The following is an 18,264-nucleotide window of genomic DNA, read 5'->3' on the forward strand; positions in this document are numbered from 1 at the left end:
ACTAAAGAATTCAAGAGAAGGGACTTAAAAGAGAAAGGCATAGGAAAGACACACAAAATTGTAGGGACAAATAATTTCATACTTACCAAGACAACGTCTGACTATAGTTTGGCTTCCATTTAGCGTATTTGTAATAATTTCTCACATGGGCCAGAGATTGTGAGTCTCTGATTCCCTTGGTAAAAATTTAACATTTTGATACTACATATTCCTACGTTTCAGTATTCCTACGACACAGTGGAAATACATAAATTTATATGTTGTTGTTGTTAGGTAGTATTGAGTAGGTTCCAACTCATGTAGACACTATGAACACAAGAACAGAACACTGCCCGGTCCTGCCCCATCCTCACATTGTTGTTATGCTTGAGCCCATTGTTGCAGCCACTGTGTCAATCCGTTTTGTGGAGAATATTCCTCTTTTTCGATGACCCTGTACTTTACCAAACATAATGTTTTTCTCCAGGAACTGGTCTCTCCTGATAACATGTCCAAAGTACTTGAGTTAAAGTCTTACCATCCTCATTTTTAAGGGGTATTCTGGCTGTACTTAATCCAAGACAGATCTGTTCATTTTTCCGGTAGTCTATGATATATTGGATATTCTTCACCAACACTGTAATTCAAAGGCTTTGTCATGGATTAAACTGTGTCCCCCAAAAAATCCCGGTATTGTGTTATTTTCCTATTTGTTGTAAATCCTGCCTCTATGATGTTAATGAGGGAGGATGGGCGGCAGTTGTGTTAGTGAGGCAGGACTCAGCCTACAAGATTGGATTGTGTCTTAAGGCAATCTCTTGAGATATAGAAGAAAGAAGTGAGCAGAAAGACAGGGGGACCTCATATCATCAAGAAAGCAGTCTCAGGACCAGAACGTGTCTTTTAGACCTGGGATCCCTGGGCTGAGAAGCTCCTAGTCTGGGGAAAGATTGATGAAAAGGCTGACAGAGAAAGAAAACTTTCCCCTGGAGCTAACACCCTGAATTTGGACTGTTAGCCTACTATACTGTGAGAAAACAAGCTTCTCTTTATTAAAGCCATCCACTTGTGGCATGTCTGTTATAGCAGCACCAGATGACTAGAACCGGCATCAATTCTTCTTCAGTCTTCCTTACACATTGTCCAACTTTAGTATGCATGTGAGTCGATTGAAAATACCATGGCTTGGGTCAGGTGCACCTCAAGACGACATCTTTGCTTTTTAACACAGTAAAGAAGTGTTCGCAGCAGATTCGCTCAATACAATAGATTGTTTGATTTCTTGACTGCTGCTTCCATGGGTGTTGATTGTGAATCCAAGTAAAATGAAATCCTTACACATATTAATATGTTGCAATATTATACGTATTATGCTATACTAAAAAGAATTAGTTGACATTCAATCATTTCAGGAAGTAGCATATGATTAAGAACCTATGGTACTGAAGGAAGAGGTCCAAGCTGCACTGAAGGCACTGGCAAAAAATAAGACTCCAGGAATTGATGTAATACCAATTGAGATGTTTCAACAAAGGAATGCAGCGGTGGAAGTGCTCACTCATCTATGCCAAGAAATTTGGAAGACAGCTACCTGGCCAACCAACTGGAAGAGACCCAAACTTATGCCTAATCTGGAGAAAGGTGATCCAACCAAATGAAGAAATTATCAAACAGTATCATTAATATTACACACAAATAAAATTTTACTGAAGATTATTCAAAAGTGGTTACAGTAGTACATCAAAAGGGAACTGCCAGAACTTCAAGCCAAATTCAGAAGAGAGCATGGAAAAAGGGACATCATTGCTAATATCAAATGGATCCTGGCTGAGAGCAGAGAATACCAGAGGGATGTTTACCTGTGTTTTATTGACGACACAAAGGCATTTGACTGTGTGGATCATAACAAATTAGGGATAACATTGCAAAGAATGGGAATTCCAGAAGACTTAATTGTGTTTATGAGAAATCTGTACATAGACCAAGAGGCAGTCTTTGAAACAGAACCAGGGGATACTGTGTGGTTTAAAGTCAGAAAAGGCTTGTGTCAGGGTTATACCCTTTCACCAAATTAATTCAGTCTGTATGCTGAATAAATAATCTGAGAAACTTGACTATATGAAGAAGAAGGTGGCATCAGGATTGGTGGAAGACTCATTAACAACCTGCATTTTGCAGATGACACAACCTTGCTTGCTGAAAGCGAAGAAGACTTGAAGCACTTACTCATAAAGATCAAAGACTACAGCCTTCAGTATGGATTACACCTCAACATAAGGAAAACAAAAATCCTCACAACTGAACCAGTAAGCAACACCATGATCAATGGAGAAAAGACTGAAGTTGTCAAGGATTTCATTTTACTTGGATCTAAAATTATTGCCCACGGAAGCAACGGTCAAGAAATCAAACAACACATTGCATTGGGCAAATCTGCTGCAAAAGATCTCTTTAAAATGTTAAAAAGCAAAGATTTCACTTTGAAGACTAAGGTGCACCTGATCCAAGCCACGATGTTTTCAATCACCTCATAAGCATGCTAAAGCTGGACAACGAACAAGGAAGATCAAAGAAGAATTGACAGCTTTGAATTGTGGTATTGGTGAAGAATATTGAATACACCATGTGTTATGGATTGAATTCTGTCTCCCCCCGCAAAAAAAAAATGTGTGTCAACTTGGCTAGTCCATGATTCCCAATATTATGTGATTGTCTACCATTTTGCCATCGATATGATTTTCCTTTGTGTTGTAAATCCTCCTTCTATGATGTTAAGGAGGTGGGATTAGAGGCAGTTATGTTAATGAGGCAGGACTCAATCTACACGATTAGGTTGTGTCTTAAATCAATATCTTTGATTTTAAAGAGAGAAACAAGTAGAGAGACATGGGTATCTCGTACCACCAAGAAATCAGAGCCAAGAGAACAGCGCATCATTTGGACCCAGAATCTCTGTGCTGAGAAACTCCTCAACCAGGGAATATTGATAACAAGGACATTCCCCTAGAGCAAACAGAGAGAGAAGGCCTTCTCCTTGAGCTGGCACCCTGAATTCAGACTTCTAGCTTCCTAGACTGTGAGAGAATAAATGTTTGTTAAAGCCATCCACTTGTGGTATTTCTGTTATAGTAGCACAAGATAACTAACAAGGAGCACTAGTGCTGTGGTTAAAGAGCTCAGCTGCTAACTGAAAGGTCAGTAGCTCAAACCCACCAGCCACAACACAGGAGAAAGATGTGGCAGTCTGCTGTCATAAAGATTTGCAGCCTCAGAAACCCTGTGGAGCAGTTCTACTCCGTCGTACAGGGTTGCTATGAGTCAGAATTGACTCAACTGCGATAGGTTTGGTTTTTTTGGTTATACATGGCATTTGTTGCTTTTGTTAGATGCTGTTGAGTCAGTTCCTCAGCCCAGTAATTTTGTCCCTCAGGGAGTTTGGATATATATGTGAAGCTTCCATGACCTTGCCATGGTCAAGTTGTGCGACTTTCCCAGTATTGTGTACTGTCTTACCCTTCAACAAAGTTACCACTTATCTATTGTCTAGTTAGTGTTTTCCCTCCCCATCTGTCCCCTGCCTAATATAACTATCTGTGTTAGTTGTCTTGTGCTGCTGTAACAGAAATACCACAAGTGGATGGCTTCAATAAACAGAAGTTTATTTTCTTACACTCTAGGAGGCTAGAAGTCCAAATTCAGGGCATCAGCTCCAGGGGAAGGCTTTCTCTGTCAACTCTGGAAGAATGTTCTTGTTACCAATCTTCCCCAGTGGAGGAGCTTCTCAGTGCAGGCACTCCGGGTCCAAAGGACGCATTCTGCTTCCTATGCTGCTTTTTTGGTGATGTGAGGTCCCCAACTCTCTGCTCGCTCCCGTTTCCTTTTATCTCTTTAGGATAAAAGGTGGTGCAGTCCACACGCAGGGAAGCTCCCTTTGCATTGAATCAGGTATGTGACGGAGCAAGGGCGTTACATCCACCCTAATCCTCTTCAACATAATCCAATCTTGCCACATTAACCATAGGCGGAGATTAGGATTTACAACTTATGGGAAAATTATATCAATCACAAAATGAAGAACAGCCATGCAATACTGGGAATCATGACCTAACCAAGTTGACACATATTTTTGGAGGACACAATTCACTCCATGACGCCATCAAAGATTGTTTCTTTCTGTGTGTAAGGCTTTTCATGAGTTTTTATAATAATGGCTTCATACAGTCATTTTGTGATTGATTCATTTTACTCAGCATAATGCCCTCCAGATTCATCCATGTTGTGAGATGTTTCACAGATTCATCATTGTTCTTTACTATTGCGTAAAAAAAAAAAAAAAAATTGCATAGTATTCCATTGTGTGTGTACCATAATTTATCCATTCGTCTGTTGATGGGAACCTAGGTTGTTTCCATCTTTTTGCTATTGTGGACAATGCTGCGATGAACATAAGTGTGCATATGGCTATTCATGTGACGGCTCTTATTTCTCTTCCTAGGAATAGTATTGCTGAATCGTATGATATTTCTATTTCTAGCTTTTTGAAGAAGTGCCATATCATTTTCCAGAATGATTGTATATTCCCACCAGCAGTGCATAAGAGTTCCAATCTCCCTGCAGCCCTTCTAACATTTGTTATCTTCTATTTTTTTGATTTGTGACAGTAATGTTGGGGCGAGATGGTATCTCATTGTAGTTTTGATTTGCATTTCTCTAATGGCTAATGATTGGGAGCATTTCCTCATGTGTCTGTTAGCCACCTAAATGTCTTCTTTGGTGAAGTGTTTGTTCATATCCTTTGCCTATTTTTTAATTGGATTATTTTTGTTTTTGTTGTAGAGGTGTCGGATTTTCCTATACAGATTAGACCTTTGTTGGATTTGTCATAGCCAAAATTTTTTTTCCCAGTCTGTAAATTCTCTTCTTACTCTTTTGATAAAGTCTTCTGGTGAATGTAAGTGTTTGATTTTTGGAAAATCCCAGTTTTCTAACTTATCTTCTGGCATTTGTGAAGTCACTCTTGAGGTTCACACTTCAGCCAAAGATTAGACAGGCCCATAAAACCAAAAGTAATAAAAGTAGCTCAACCACATGTATGAGACTAAATGGACACATAAGCCCAGGGGCAAGGACAAGAATGCAAGAGGGGACAGGAAAGCTGGATGAATGGAAATGGGGAACCCAGAGTTGAGATGGGGAGAGTGTTGACACATGGTGGGGTTGGCAACCAATGTTACAAAACAGTATGTGTATTAATTGTTTAATTAGAAATGAAGTTGTTCTGTGAGTTTTCATCTAAAGCACAATAAAAAAAAGATTTAAGAAGCAGAATTACTTGAATTTAGTGAATAAGTCATTGAGAAAGGTGAGGAAGAGGGAAAAGCCTAGAATATTCTCAGATACCTGGCTTTTATCACCTGGACAATTGATTATAGTACCAGTATTAATTGGGATTGGGAGTCCATTGAAAGGGTATGGATCAAGTGGGATGGTGAGTTTAATTTTGAATATATGCCGCTTATGATATCAATGAAAGCTCCATGTGGAGATGTCACAGAATCAGTTCCATAACGATTCTGGAGCTTGAGAGGAATGTCTACACCAAAGATTTGGTATCAACCATATATAGAAGGTTGTAAAATAAGAACACAAGAATGGAAACAGATGCTAAAGAATATCACTTTAGAGAAGACTAGGAGTAAGGAGAATAAAGAGGATAGATCAGAGAGAAAAAAAATCAGTGAAGAGTGGTCAGTGATGTCATAAAAGCAAAGTTAAGGGACAGTTTCAAAAACAATGAAATGGTTACAAGGGTCAAAAATATAATCAGGATTAAAAAGTATCAGATAGATTTGGCAATGTCATATTGTTGTTGTTAGGTGCCGTCGAGTCAGTTCTGACTCATAGCAACCCTATGTACAAGAGAATGAAAGACTGCCCAGTCTTGCGCCATCCTCATAATCGTTGCTGTGTTTGAGCCCATTGGTTCAGCCACTGTGTCAATCTATCTCATTGAGGGTCTTCCTCTTTTTTGCTGACCTCTAACTTATCAAGCTTGATGTCCTTCTCCAGAGACTGGTCCCTCCTTATAACATGCCCAAAGTATGTGAGACAAAGCCTTGTTATCTTCACTTTCAAGGAGCATTCTGGCTGTATTTCCTCAAGACAGATTTGTTCATTCTTCTGGGAGTCCATGGTATATTCAATAGTCTTCACCAATACCATAATTCAAAAGCATGATAGAATTTTACTAGACCAATGGCTTCTTTCTTGCAAATACCTTTTTCAACAACGTAAATGGCAACTATACATGTGGACTTCACAGGACAGAAAACACAGGAATCAAATAGACTACATTTGTGGAAAAAAAGATGGAAAAGCTCAATATCATCAGTTAAAACAAGGCCAGGATTAGACTGTGAAACGGACTATCTACTGTTCATAAGCAAGTTCAAGTTGAAGCTAAAAAAAATTAAAACAAGTCCACGAGAACCAAAATACAACCTTGAGTATATACCATCTGAATTTGGAGAACATCTCAAGAACAGAGTTGGTGCATTAAACACTAGTGACCAAAGACCAAACGAGTTGTGGAATGAAATCAAGGACATCAAAACTAAAGAAACCAAAATGTCATTAGAAAGACAGGAATGAAAGAAAAGAGCAAAATAGATATCAGAAGAGACTGAAACTTGTTCTTGAACATAAAGCAGCTAAAGTGAATGGAAGAAATGAAATAAAAGAGCTGAACAGATTTCAACGGGCAGCTCGAGAAGACAAAGTGTTATAATGAAATGCACAAAGACAGGTGTTAGAAAACTTAAAAGGGAAGAACACACTTGGCATTTCTCAAGCCGAAAGAACTGAAGACAAAATTCAAGCCCTGACTTGCAATTTTGAATAATTCTACGGGCCGAATATTGAACATCACAGGAAGCATCAAAAGAAGATGAAAGGAATACACAGTCACTGTACCAAAAAGAATTGGTCAACATTCAGCCATTTCAAGACGTAGCATATGATCAAGAACCAATGGTATTGAAGGAAAAAGTCCAAGATGCACTGAAGGCATTAGCAAAAAACAAGGCTCCAGAAATTGATGGAATACCAATTGAGATGTTCCAACAAATGGATGCAGTGCTGGAGGCGCTCACTCATCTATGCCAAGAAATTTGGAAGACAGCTATATAGCCAACTGACTGGAAGAGATTCATATTTGTACTCACTCAAAAAAAAAAAAAAAGCGATCCAACAGAATGCAGAAATTATAGAGAGATTTGGCAATAGAGAGGTCATTGTCAACCTTTGACAGAGTGACAGGGAGAAGGAGTTACAACCTTATTGCGGTGGATTGGAGAGTAAATGGGAGATGAGGAAGTAGAGCCAACAATTATACTAGGGAGGCAAGAAGGTGGAGAGTGCAGCATAGTAGGTGATTAAGTAGAAGATGGAGTAATTATGGCTCTGCTCCGAAAACTATTGATGTGACAGCATGTGAAACATGGATGGATGAGGAAGACAGCTAAAATTTATGTTTAGCTTTTATTGAGGAAAAAATGAAGTTGAGTTGAGATTCTCTAATGTTTAGAGAAAGCAAGTGATAATATGAGAAGAAATTTTACCTTCCAGGAAGAATTGAAACAGTTGCTGATGGAGCGACTGTTACCCAAGTGGCAAAAGAAGTGGTTAGGAAGTCGTAAGGTTTAAAACATTTGATTTCTATCTGAAAAGCAATAGGAATCCATAACATTATAAAAATGAGGTATTCTATCATTTCCTTTGGTGTCCCTGGGTGGCACAAATAGTTAAGCACTCAACTTCTAGCCCAGAGTTTGAACTCACCCAGAGGGGCCTCAGAAGACAGGCTTGGCGATCTGCTTCCAAAAGGTCAGAGGCTTGAAAACCTCAACTAACAACAACTACATAACTTCCTTTAATAAAAAGTTTTATAAGTTCACACTACCAAAACTGGCTTGTCAAAAAAAAAAAAAAAATGCATTCCTGAATTTCTCTATAATCATTTCTTTAAGGTAACTTAAGCTTACAAGTTCTGAACCATGAAATTGCAATTTCAAAATATACAAAATACACAATTCGTGTGCTTATATATAATGACATTAATCAAAAATTGTATGAAATCATAGCATTTTAGAACTGAATGGGTGCTTCTGCTTCATTTTATGGGCGAAGCCAGTGAGGCCTGGAAAGACTACATGGTTTAGCCGTGTTTACCCAGCTAGACCTGAACCCAGGTCTTTGGACTCCAAGCCCAGTGCTGTTTTGACAAAAACTGACTGGATGACACACTGGGATATTTTTGATGTTGCAGAAAGGAAGAAAATAGACAAATTCTAATGCCATGCCTCATTAGGGACAATGAATCCTTTTGTTTGCATTTTCACAATTAGTACCTTTTCATCTTGAGCACATCCTCACAATTTGCTTTGTTGTTTCCCATAATTGGCATTTATTTTTCAGAAGGGTTTGGTAATTATCCTGTATCCTAGGAAATTTGCCCCAAAGAGAAGATGATGTTATGTCCTTAACACTTTCCTTAGAAATGTCTCTTTCCTACACATCTTCAGAAAAGTTCCTCCCCCATTGAAGATAAACCCATTACCATTGCCATCGAGTTGATTCTGACTCATAGCGACCCTATAGGACAGAGTGGAACTGCCCCATAGAATTTCCAAGGAGTGCCTGGTGGATTCGAACTGCCAATCTTTTGGTTAGCAGCCATAGCACTTAACCACTACACCACCAAAGTTTCCCTATTAGAAAGGACATTTTATTGGCGGTTTAGAGGAATAATGGTGTTCTGGAAGGATTTAATTGTTCAAATAATTACAGGATTCAAACACCAAAATCTAATTTTCAGAATTACTTACAGATAGTTGTTAACAACGGCTATGGGCAACTGGTGTGTTTTGTGTTTGCACCAAGAAGCCGGTCCCTGTATTTTCTTTAGCTGAAGTAATAGGTTGGTAATTCAGCATCTGGACAATCTGGTAAGGCTCCGACATGGGGGTGGACGGACTTTGGTTTTTTTTTTTTAAGGCTGGTGACTCCTTTTGGAAAACTCCTCAAAGAATAAAAATCAGAATGATATCACATAGCCAGCTCATGTCACACCAGACCATTTCTGAAAATAAGAACATGTTCTCAAAATGAAGTAATTTATATTCTTAGCCGTGCTGTATTGTGTGCACCGAGTAATTTCTGGAGAACGATGTTTCCTGTGGCATATTGCCAAGACTGGCTTTATTTGTTTTTCATTAGGCTTTTCGTTATCAAGCTGCTGTATACCTGCATCATTCTGCTTCCTCCGAACGGCCGGTGTAGCTTAAGCATAAGAGTGATTCTATGAGTAGGTGGAGTGTTTTTGTCCCCTGAATACCCATTTTTAATCCCTGGCTATGGTACCATACTAACGGCTTTAATCCTGCTAAGAACTTTCGATTACCCATTTGTAATGTAGCCTGATATCAATTGTTTGCATTCAACTATTCTGTCCCTGCCCAGGGAAAAAAATTAGTCTCACTTTGCGCCACACGAGACCTGCCTCTCTCCTTCTCCTTTATTATCTCAGGAAAAGGCATCAAGATCCACCTCATAGCCTGATCCTGGAACCTGTGTGTATTCTACATTTCTCCATCATTTCTTGCATTCAGTCACCAAGTCAAACTTCTTGGTAGCTTTCAAATTCATCCACTTCACTCTGACTCCCACAGCCACTGCCTTAGTCCCAGCTGTGTCACCCCTAGGACAACATCAGTAGTCTCCCCGTGGTCTCCACGGCCCTGGTATTACCCTCCCCAGTTCATTCTCTTTTGCTCTGAATGTTCTTCAGTACCCATTGTGCCCCATAAATGGGTATTCTGTAACTTTTATTAATAAATATTTTTGTGTTTCATTACACTAATGTTGTATTACATTATATTAACAAGACAAAGTTTGATTTGTCAAGAAAAAAACAGTGATCTGAATTTTTGAGCTTCTCTGGAAACTCCTCAATTTAAAAGGAAAATCTAGGTTACAAACTGAGAGAGACTGAAGTTTAGGGAGAAAATAAAAAAATTACAATCTATAAATGTCTGTGTTGGAATATTAATCAGAGGTTTGAAAAAATCATTGAAATCTGAGAATTTCAGGCTCGGAGTGGTCCTTAGAGATCACCTGGCTCAAATTCATCACTTAAGAGGTGAGGACCAAGACCAAGTCACAGAAGCCAAAATGATCTTTCTAAATTTGGAATCTCATCATGTAACTCCTTTTCTTAAAACCTACCCTTGGCTTCCTGTTATAAGCAGGTTCAAGTATAAATTTCTTAGCACACCCTCCAATGTCTGTATACACTGCTTACCTTCGTAGCCTTACCTTTTGCTTCTTTCTCCAACTTACCTCAGAACTCAATGCTTCTAAATGCACTGTGTCTCTCACCCACAGGTCATTGTACATAATTGCCCCTTTGCTCTTACCCTTGTGGGTGCTAAGTCCCAAGCATTCTTCGGGTATCTGAGGAGACTTCGTCTTGTCTGAAAACGAATCCCAGATCCCCTCTGGACACCTAAGCAAACTGTCACCATCATAGCACATTCACAGCTCTCTACTTGCCTTTGAATAACCCATTTCCCTTGCTGAATTGAAAGGAATGAAGACAGCTGTGGGCAGGGACCTGCATCTTACTCATTTTTCTATCCTCACATCTGGATCAGGTGTCTTGTAAGCAATGTCTTTAAATGAATTCTCACTTTTAACCTTCCTGGTGTATTTCAATTTTTATATCATCCTCCCTCACAAAATGTGTTTTCAGAGGGAAAAAAATGACCTATTTATTCATATTAAAGTATGTTGTTCTTGTTGTTGTTAGGTGCCGTCAAGTCACTTCCAACTCCTAGCAACTCTATGTACAACAGAATGAAACACTGCCCGGTCCTGTGCCATCCTCATGATCGTAATTAAAGTATAAAAAAAAAGAAAAAAAAATTCTTTTTTTTTTTTTTTTTTTTTAGTTAAAGTATAGGTCACTGATAATCCTAAATGGCAACCCTTCAGGAAGTGTTTATATTTTCATAGGAATAGTGTTTTAAGTCACAGGAGTGAATATCCAATGTAGATAATCCAGCCATAAATAATAAGTCATAGAGATATTTATGAGAGGAGAGAAACTTTCCTGAAGCCTTCAAATCAGTCACATAGGTGACCAGCTCTTTTAGAAGAATAATTCTATGTCTTTGTTTAGAAAAATTAAATCACATGTTTGTTGTGTGTGTGTGTTAAATAAATTCTTGTTATTTACCTACAGTAGAAACAGAATGACTGAATTAACATGTAAAGTTTCTGATTTTCTTTCAGGGAAGCAATGTTATGGAAGATCAGGATTTGTTGGAAATTGGGATCCTTAATTCTGGGCACAGACAAAGAATCCTACAGGCGATCCAGCTCCTTCCAAAGGTAAGCGATGCTTTACTACCCTCGCCCTAAGTATAATTCCCAGTAATTCTAAGGCCAGGCATGCAAAGGATATTAGAATTTAGGACGACATTTCTACAAATTGATTCAGCGTCCAAGAGCAGGTCTTCTTAGATCCAACTAAACTTTCAGACTCACAAAACTACTATGGGCCACACTTGATATGAGATTTACCTGGTGGTGGTATTAGCTGCCGTTGCATAAATTCTAACTTGTGGCAACCCCACGTGTGCAAGGTAGAACTGCTCCATAGGGTTTTCAAGGCCGTGACCTTTTGGAAGCAGATCACCAGGGTTGTCTTCCGAGGTACCTGTGGGTGGGTTCAAATCGCCAACCTTTCACCTAGTAGTTGAGTGCTTAACCATTTGTGCCTCCCAGGGACTCCATATTTACCTAGAAGTATGTAATATAGGAAACACCACTGCCGACAGGGCAACTTTAGGGTTTGTATTAGTTTCCTTCGGCTGCAGTAAAAAATTACCATAAATTGTGTGGCTTAAAAAAAACGAAGTTCATCCTCTCACAGAGCTGAAGGCTAAAAAAAAAAAAAAGGAAAAGAAACCCGATTGCCTTCTAGTTGATCCCGACTCATAACAACCCCATAGGACAGAGCAGAACCGCCCTGTGGGGTTTTCGAAGCTGTTCTCTTTACAGAAGCAGACTGCCACATCTTTCTGCCGTGAAGCAGCTGGTGGATTTAAACCACTGCCCTTTCTGTTCACAGCCAAGCATTTTAACCACTGTGCCACCAGGGCTTAGAAGTTCAAAATCAAAGTGTCGCCAAGGCCAGGCTACCTCTAAAGACTCTATGGAAGAATCCTTTTTTGTTTCTTCCTAGCTTCTGGTGGTTGCCCGCATTCCTTGGTTCTCCTTGACTTTCAGCTGCATCAGACAAGATCTATGGTGGGTGGGTATGGGAACTTTCCTGGCTTAGAGGCCCCATGGCCCTTAAAAGACAATATATCTTGTAACAACTCCATTGACTCTGGGATCCCTACAAGGGACCTGCTCAGGTACAAACACCTTCACACTCATGGAAACCCAAAGTATTGTATCCCCATCAGATATTTATAGTTCATGTATAAATTCTCCCGGTCCAGATGCAATTTACCAATTGGTCGTCACTTTTCTTGTAAGCAGTGTGTTACCTAGCAACAGCTGACTTTCTGTTTCCAGATAAGGATTCAGAGGAGCCTAAAGAAAGGGTAGGATAGGATCTGAGCACAGGTCTCTAAAGATATGTAGGATTTGAATCAATAAAGAATACGAAAGGCATTTCAGGAGGCCGGCAGGAACTATATAAATATAGGCAATAAATTGCTGGAAGCATTAAGGGAACAATTAGTGAGACTGTGATTTAAAAATCCAATGTAAGTAAAAAATTGGAGAGTGTAATAAGACAGAATAGAAAAGTAGGCTGGGTCCACTTGTGCCGGGCTAAGGAATTTGATATTTGTTCTAGTAGGCACTGGGGGGCAGACGTGACCAGACCTATGCTTCAGACCAGTTAATCAGGTGTCAGTATACAACAGAAATTAGAAGAAAGAGAAGTTAAAATTGAGAAAGGATTGGGCTGGGGCAAAGTTGGAGGCTCAGTAAGCAGATGAACTGTAAACTTTTCTTACGGAATAAAGGAAGAGCAGAGATAATACCTGGATGTATAGGATTATCCTGTGTTTTGTACTCTCTTCTGCTCTTTTCTTGAGGGATTGTAATTTCTCCTTCCCAGAATGAAAAAGATCAATATTAACCACTGATTCTAAGGAAGTTATCTGATGAAATTTGCTGACTGACAGCAAACTGACTTCCTAATGACAGAAAGTTTATACTTTTGCAAATTCAAGGAAAGTCAAGCGTGAAAGGAGTTTAATAATATATTTCTCTACCCTAAAAAGAAAAGAATAAAACATCTTTAGAACTAATTCTAAAGTCATTCCTCTAAGCATAATATTCACTTTCCTACTTTTGTATCTTTAGTTACAACATTATCCCTTCCCAAGTTTTCTCCCCACACTCAGCAAAGGCAGGGGACCTTGCTGTTTTATGTCCCACTGTATAGCACCTAACAGTTCCTGGCACAAGGTAGGCATCCAGTAAATCAGTGAATGACTCTCCCTTGTCAGTATGCTCCCCCTCTTCTAAAGCACAACTCAAATCATATCATATCACTTTCCTTGTGAAACTTTCCCTAAAATGGAACCCTGTTTCACCACCTTGATAATTATCACCCTGGTCCAAACCAATCATTTCTAGCTGGACTGCTACGGTAGATTTGAATCTTTCATCTCTAGGTTGTTGTTGTTGTTGTTAGGTGCCGTCGAGTCAGTTCCTACTCACGGCCATCCTATGTCCAACCCTGTCCTGCACCATCCTCACGACTGTTGCTGTGTTTGAGCCCATCATTGTAGCCACTGTGTCAATCCGTCTTGTTGAGGGTCTTCCCGTCTTTCACTTCCTCTCTTTCTCTAGGTTAGACTAATTGAATTGATTTCTTATCAGTCCTCTCTGGCCTGGATAATTACATAGGTGTCTTATTTCTGTCCTGTTTACCTTTCTTACCCCTCTGCAGTTGAATTCCACACAGCATCCGGAATGATTCCTCTAAAGTTGTAAAGCAGATCATGCCATATCCTGGTTAAAATTTCCAGTGAATTCTCTTTTCATTAGAACAAAATCTTCATCACAACTTACAAAAAGCAATAGGATCTGGTCCATGTCTGCCTCTATGACATCATCTATCGCTGGCTCCTTCTCCTATACTCTAGTCATATGACTTTCTTTTTGTTCAAAATATGCCAAGTGGATTTTTGCCTCAGGGCCTGGGTTAGTCACCTAGTATTGCCGTAACAAAAATACCCCAAGTGGGTGGCTTTAAAGAACAGAAATTTATTTTTTGACAGTTCTGGTGGAGGGTAAAAATCCAATTCAGGGTCTCAGCTGTATTCATTCCTTCCTTGTCAGTAGCCCCCAGCGTGCCTTGTTTCTTGGTGATCCTCACATGGCATCTGTCTTCCCCAGTTTGTGCACCCTTCTGAGTCTAATCTGCCCTTTCTTCTAATTCACAAGTGATTAGGTTTAGGACAGAGCCCACACTGATGTGGTCTCATTGACATAACAAAGAAAACCCTGTTCCCAAACAGAATTACATCCACAGGTATAGGGGTTGGAACTTCAACACGTATTTGGGGGGGACGCGATTCAGTCCATAACAGGGTCTTTCCATGATAGTCCCTCTGCTTGGAAATTCCTTCCTCCAGATCGTCATATACTTGCTCCTATACGTCATTAAGTCTCTACTCATATGTCACTTTCTTACAGATGCTGCCTTCCTGACCTAAAATAACATCACTGTCCTTCATATTACCCTTTACTTTTCCTCATAGCATCTGTGATACCTGAAGTTAATTATTCATTTGTTCTGTTTTTTGTTTTTTTTTCCTTTTCTTCCATATTTTTCATCTCTCCCACAGGATGCAAGGTCCCTGAAGTTAGGGACCTTGACTGTCTTATTCACTTCTACATACCCAACCCCTACAATAGCACTTGGCACATTATGGTCAAGAAATATTTGTGAAATGAGAGAATACACTGATCTCTCTTTCCTCTGAGTTTTTATTCCCCTATGTTTGTTTCTGTTTGAAGATACTGAAAATATTTTACCACTTCTTCATTATAAGGAGTCCCTGGGTGGTGCAATTTAATGCATTCAGCTGCTAACCAAAAGGTTAAAGGTTCAAAACCACCCAGAGGTGCCTCAGAAGAAAGCCTTGGTGATTTTCTCCTAAAAATCAGCCACTGAAAACCCTGTGGAGCACAGTTGTATTCTGACACACATGGGGTGGCCGTGAGTCAGAATTAACTTGAGGGCAACTGGATTTTCTATGTTAAAAGCATCCTGAGCCCGGAGAGAATGTCATACACATCCTTGAATTTCCCATTGCACTTAGCCTAATGCGTGTACATTAAAAGAATGAAAAAATAAGTGATTGGTTGAATGAATGAATATTTTCCTCATATGTTATTCAAACATAATTTTTTTATACCGTAGAGTGCTTGAATTTTAAAATATATCTATAATCCCATACATGCCCTTTGATAATGAAAGACAAAAGAAACCAAACCTAGAATTATTTGGGGGAATAAATGGAGTGTTTATTTTTAAGATAGAACTCATGCCTGTTAGAGAAAACAATATAATAAAAACGATACAAAATTAAGCTTCTACCAAGAGGCTGATGAAGAAGTGCTTACTACGCACACAAAGGAGCAGAGAAGATATAAACACATCCAAGCACGTCCTCAGCGACACAAGCAGAATGTTATAGTGCTACAAATTGATGCTTTGCCTTCTTAGGTAATGAGCCCAATCTTCAGGCGGCTCATAGTGTAATTCTACCGCCAGCAGTTTTATTTGCATTTACTCTAACTTTGCACCGCCAAAAAATGGACAAAGTGTCTCTTCATTTTTTAATGCCATTTTGTCTTCAGAATATTTGTGTTCTTCATCTGTCATGAGAAATATTCCATGACTGCTACCTGAGATTCTTTAACATACTGTGTTTTAGGATTGGTGAGATTGTTCCCAAATAGAGAAAAGATGGTTTGCTTAGTTCATCTTGATCTGTAAGCATACTTGGGTGCGTGGTTTTCATGCTTTATTTGTATTTGTTGTTTTAAGTTTCAAAGAAAAAACTTCATTCCTTGGCATGAATGGTTTTTCTGTGATGTGCCCTTTTTAATACTGAAATATTCACCAATGCAAAAATCTGTATGTTCTAAAGTACATTTGATATATTCAACACAGAATGTGTTCAATACATTCAACGCTTAGAATACATTCAATGTATTCTGAGATATCTTTAGAACACATATTTTCTCTTGCTGTGATCACAGTAATTTTTCTCCTCTATCCATTCTTTCCTTCTGCTTTTGCAATGCCTGACCTTTAGCAGTAAAACCAGATTATCAATTTTCACCCAGCCTCCACTTCTCTCACTGTTGTGGATTGGATTATGTCCCCCCAACAGGTGCATTGAAGTCCTAACCCCTGTACCTGTAAATGTGACCTTATTTAGAAATAGGGCCTTTGCAGATATAATCTAGTAAAATGAGGCAACACTGGATTAGTGTTGGCCCTTATCCAGGATGGCGGGTGTTCTTATAAAAAGAGGAGAAAAGACACAGACACACAGGGGAGAAAGCCATGCAAAGATGGAGGCAGAGGTTGGAGTGAAGCATCTGCAAGCCAAGGAATGCCATGGATTGCCAACAGCCACCAAAAGCTAGAAAAAGCAAGGAAGGATTCTCCCCAACAAACTTTAGTGGAGCAGGACCCTGCCAACACCTTGACTTCAAACTTTTATCCTCCATAACGGAAACCCTGGTGGTGTAATGGTTAAGTGCTACAGCTGCTAACCAAAAGGTTGGCAGTTCGAATCTACCAGGAGTTCCTTGGAAACTCTATGGGGCAGTTCTATTCTGTCCTACAGGGTTGCTATGAGTCGAAATTGACTTGATGGCAATGGGTTTGGTGTTTTTGTTTTGTTTTAGTCTCCATAACTATGAGAGAATAAAATTTCCGCTATTTTTAAGCCACCCAATTTGTGGCAATCTGTTAGGGAAGCTCTATGAAACTAATATGCTCACCACAACAGGCACAGTCTTTTCTTAGGTCTAAGTATTTCCCTGGACTTCTGAAGATCGGATATCACCCTTATCTCTTTTTATAAAGGGAAACATCAGCAGTTTCATGAGAAACTGGCTTATTTTGTACTTTCCTAGAAACTGGAGCTGTATTGTGATTTTTCTGTCTGTTAGATAAAGGGAAACTTATCTGATTACTTATTTGCAATGTACAACATACTTTTGTCCAGGAAAGAATCTAAGCTGCCAAATCAGGGAATTACCCTCTAATCAATGTTCCCTTTAAAAGGGGGCATAATCTCTTTTGTCCTTTGACAGTATAACAACTAGAAGTCAGAAATTCAAAGGATCCAGAGTATTTTTGTTTAAAGATTTGTAGGACTTCATGTCAAGTCCCATGTTGTATCTGCTCTCTTAATCTCTCATCCTGAACTGATATTGTATTCCAGCATGCCAGAGACATTTTATCTAACGCTCACGTCATTTTTCAGTATTTCCTCTTCTGATCTTATTCTGTATAAAACATATTATAGAAATCTCTTTTGGAATTATTTAGTCGTTGACTATGCTTACTATCCCCCTTTCCTTTGCCCTCATTCATCCCTCAACTTACCTGGGTCTAACTCACTCCTCTGCAGCCACTTCACAAAACAGGTGCTAAGATCACCAGAGCAGAAATCTTAATAAGCCTCTGTCCATCTCCTCCTTACTTGAACTTCATTAGACTCTGGTACTATTGACAGGTGTCAACAATGTCTTCTTTGACTTCCACAGTGCTTGGTGTTCCTTCTGCCTCTCTGCCACTCTTTCTCCTTTGCCTGCTCATCCACCTCTATCTGGCCATTAAATGTTGGAGCTCCTCAAGACTCAATCCTAGGCATTCTTCTACCCTATTTCTTTATGTTTTTTTTTTTCAGTTACCATTTATATCCTGTTGATTTCCAAATTTATACCATCAGCCAAGATTTCTTCTCTGAGAGCCAAAACCATATAACCAATTGTGTATTCAACATCTGTACTTCCGTATCACAAAGGCTCGGCACGTCAAAAATTTAACTCAAGGCTCTTCTCCTTCACAAAGCCTAGTCCTCCATTAGTGTTTCCATCTTAGTTAATGGCATAAGCACCCAACCAATTGTGCAAATCAGAAAACTAAACCTAAGAGTCATCTTC

At 39.3% G+C, this 18,264-nt stretch overlaps 1 protein-coding gene across 14 annotated transcripts in view; it reads left to right on the forward strand.

The window, feature by feature from the left end:
- The window catches only part of ANKS1B (ankyrin repeat and sterile alpha motif domain containing 1B), a 1,402,370-nt gene that overhangs the window by 992,545 nt on the left and 391,561 nt on the right, over nt 1–18,264 (forward strand). For all 14 annotated transcript variants that reach the window (XM_023559966.2, XM_023559973.2, XM_003405282.4 and 11 more), the window contains one exon: nt 11,332–11,430. In XM_023559966.2, coding sequence (XP_023415734.2) covers nt 11,332–11,430 — 99 coding nt within the window. The remainder of the gene's footprint in view (nt 1–11,331; nt 11,431–18,264) is intronic.

The sequence above is a fragment of the Loxodonta africana genome, chromosome 4, assembly GCF_030014295.1.
Source record: "Loxodonta africana isolate mLoxAfr1 chromosome 4, mLoxAfr1.hap2, whole genome shotgun sequence".
NCBI lineage: Eukaryota > Metazoa > Chordata > Mammalia > Proboscidea > Elephantidae > Loxodonta > Loxodonta africana.